The sequence below is a fragment of the Cebus imitator genome, unplaced genomic scaffold, assembly GCF_001604975.1.
Source record: "Cebus imitator isolate Cc_AM_T3 unplaced genomic scaffold, Cebus_imitator-1.0 Scaffold266, whole genome shotgun sequence".
Classification (NCBI taxonomy): Eukaryota; Metazoa; Chordata; class Mammalia; order Primates; family Cebidae; genus Cebus; species Cebus imitator.
The window spans coordinates 2,345,600-2,348,966 of NW_016107581.1; the positions used below are offsets into that span (position 1 = coordinate 2,345,600).

The 3,367-nt window shown below is 53.3% G+C and overlaps 1 protein-coding gene across 1 annotated transcript in view; it reads left to right on the top strand.

The window, feature by feature from the left end:
- Positions 1 to 2,854, top strand: part of DHDH (dihydrodiol dehydrogenase) — a 12,656-nt gene extending 9,802 nt beyond the window's left edge. The window contains exons 5-7 of the mRNA XM_017500507.2: positions 805 to 929; positions 2,246 to 2,396; positions 2,701 to 2,854. Coding sequence (XP_017355996.1) covers positions 805 to 929; positions 2,246 to 2,396; positions 2,701 to 2,810 — 386 coding nt within the window. The 3' untranslated portion in view covers positions 2,811 to 2,854. The remainder of the gene's footprint in view (positions 1 to 804; positions 930 to 2,245; positions 2,397 to 2,700) is intronic.
- Positions 2,855 to 3,367: the final 513 nt, after the last annotated feature.

The following is a 3,367-nucleotide window of genomic DNA, read 5'->3' on the forward strand; positions in this document are numbered from 1 at the left end:
TTTTTTTGTAAGACACAGTTACCATCTGTCGCCCAGGCTGGAGTGCAGTATCTCGATCTTGGCTCACTGCAACCTCTGCCTCTGCGTTCAGGCAACTCTGACGCCTCAGACTCATGAGTAGCTGGGATTGCAGGTACTGGCCGCCATGCCCAGCTAATTTTTTGTATTTTCTTTCTTTTTTTGAGACAGAGTCTTGCTCTGTCACCCAGGCTGGAGTTCAGTGGCACGATCTCAGCTCACTGCAACCTCCACCTGCCAGGTTCAAATGATTCTCCTGCCTCAGCCTCCTGAGTAGCTGGTCCTACAGGCTTGCACCACCACAACCAGCTAATTTTGTTGTATTTTTACTAGAGATGGGATTTCACCATGTTGGCCAGGCTGGTCCTGAATGTCTGACCTTGTGATCCGCCCACCTTGGCCTCCCAAAGTGCTGGGATTACCGACGTGAGCCACGGCGCCCGGCCTGGCATGGCGTCCTCGACACTCATCCACGCTGTAGCACTTCATTCTTTTGCATTGCCATGCAAGAAGTCTCTCTGGCCGGGCATGGTAGCGCACACCTGTAGTCCTAGCTTCTCAGGAGGCTGAGGCAGTAGAATCACTTGAACTTGGGAAGCAGAGATTGTGATGAGCCGAGATCTCGCCATTGCACTCCAGCCTAGGCAACAAGAGCAAAACTCCATCTTAAAAAAAAAAAATAAGTGAAGTCTCTCTCCTAAGGTTCCACAGGCAGGATTTGAGGCCTGTGCAATCTCGGAGTCTCTGCCCTGAGAGACCCCTGCCCTGACCTGGACTTCCCTCCAGGTGTGGACGACACTGTCACTGTGCTCCTGCAGTACCCAGGAGGGGTCCATGGCAGCTTCACCTGTAGCATCACGGCCCAGCTCTCCAACACGGCCTCCGTGAGTGGCACCAAGGGCATGGCACAGGTGAGATGCGCCAGCCCAGGCATTGGGGATTGCGACCCCTAAAATAGGAGGGGGCCAAATGGCCCCTGGAGCTGAGGAAGGCAGGAGCAGCCAATTCCACATCATTGCTGAGGATTTCATCTCTTTAACCAACCCGAGAGGCGGGGTCTGGGCCTCTAGGCTCTCCTTACTTAGCATGAACCTGTTGGTCTGTCAAATATCCTTGGGCCTGGCTGGGCACGGTGGCTCAGGCCTGTAATCCCAGCACTTTGGGACACCGAGGTGGGCGGATCACCTGAGGTCAGGAGTTCGACACCAGCCTGACCAACATGGTGAAACCCTATCTCTACTAAAAATACAAAAATTAGCCGGGTGTGGTGGCAAGTGCCTGTAATCCCAGCTACTCGGGAGGCTGAGGCAGGAGAATCACTTGAACCTGGGAGGGAGAGGATAAAGTGAGCTGAGATTGCAGCACTGCACTCCAGCCTGGGCGACAGAGTGAGATCCTGTCTCAAATATGTATCTTCAGGCCTGAGGAGAAGCCAGTTATCAACCATGCTTGGTGGGCACTTGTGAACTTTGGAAGTGCATCCGGGGGAGGATCTGGGTGTTACGAAAGGTCAGCTTAACTGGTCTTCCTGGTGCCCTGGAAGACCAGGAATACGTTACAAAAAAAACGTATTCTATAGCCAGGCACTGTGACTCATGCCTGTAATCCCAGCATGATTGGGAGGCCGAGGAGGGCACATCACTTGAGTTCAGGAACTCGAGACCAGCCTGGGCAACATGGTGAAGCCCTGCCTCTACTAAAAATGCAAAAATTAGCATTTAGAGCATGGTGGCGCATACCTGTAATCCCAGCTACTTAGGAGGCTGAGGCAGGAAAATCACTTGAACCCAGGAGGAGAAGGTTGCAGTGTGCCGAGATCACGCCACTGCACTCCAGCCTGGGTGGGGCATCAGGGCGAGACTGTCTCCAAAAAAAAAAAAGAAAAAGAAAGAAAAGAAGAAGAAAACGTGATTCGTCTAGACACACGAAGATAAGTGCCCCTCTCTAGGCCTTAGCAACACCTTGTCTCTAACCTCCCAAGGTTAGGGAGAGGTTTGCTCCTGGGGAAGCAGACAGGATTTTCGTGTGACAGCAGCGTTGCTAAGGAACAAATCCCTAGCAACCAGAAATGAGGGAGGGTCCAAAGCTGCCCAGGGATGGACTGGGCAAGTCCTTAGTCACCAGGTTCAAGAGGGAGGCCCCTGGGCACCACCTGGCAGGTTCTGGGGGTCAGCACCAGCAAGCAGCATTGGTGAAGGCAGCGGCGCCACTTCTTCTCTTCCTCCAGGTCCTTGACCCCTGCTGGTGCCCAACCAAGCTGGTGGTGAAGGGGGAGCATAAGGAGTTCCCGCTGCCCCCAGGCCCAAAGGACTGCAATTTTGTCAACGGAGCAGGCATGAGTTATGAGGCCAAGCACGTCCGGGACTGCCTGCGCAAGGGTAAGGATGTGGAGGACCACGGCGGGTGCCAGGCCTTGTTGGGGGACATTGGACCCCTCTCCACCTGCTCTGTCACCCTGCTGTTTAGAACTACATCTCCCAAGAGGTTGCAGGGAGCTCAGATCGCGCCACTGCACTCCAGCCTGGGCGGCAGAGCAGGACTGTCTCCAAGAAAAAAAAACTACATCTCCCAAGAAACCCTGCAGCATCTGTCCACCTGAACCACATGGAGTTCTGGGAATTGTAGTTCTTTGGGTCTCAGGTGGGTGGGTAGGAGGGGTCCTTAACTGCATTCTCCCTGCAGGTCTGAAGGAAAGTCCTATGATTCCCCTGGCAGAAAGTGAGCTCCTGGCTGACATCCTGGAGGAGGTGAGGAAGGCCATTGGAGTCACCTTCCCCCAAGACAACTGCTGATGTATGCCCGAGTAAATAAAGATGTCACTTCTGTAGAGATCTTAGATCTTTGTGATAGTGGTTTGGCAGAAGCTGGAGAACCCAGTATCAAAGGGTGACTAGAAAATAATTTGGGCAGGGCTGGGCGCAGTGGCTCATGCCTGTAATCCCAGCATGTTGGGGGGCTGAGGCGGGTGGGTCACCTGAGGTCAGGAGTTTAAGACCAGCCTGACCAACATGGAGAAATCCAGTCTCTACTAAAAATACAATATTAGCTGGGCATGGTGGCTCATGCCTGTAATCCCAGCTACTCAGGAGGCTGAGGCAGAAGAATCGCTTGAACCCAGGAGGCGGGAGATCGCGGCATTGCACTCCAGCCTGGGCAACAAGAGTGAAACTTTGTCCCAAAAAGAAAAAAAAAGAAAAGTATGTGGGATGAGGAGGAATGCACAGGGTCAGGACCACACTCCCAGAGGCTCCTGGCACAGACGCCTATGGGCAGATACACCATTTGCCTGTCATGGCCTCTATAGGGTTTGACCCTCATTGCCTTAGAGTGACTTTTGCAAAACAACCTG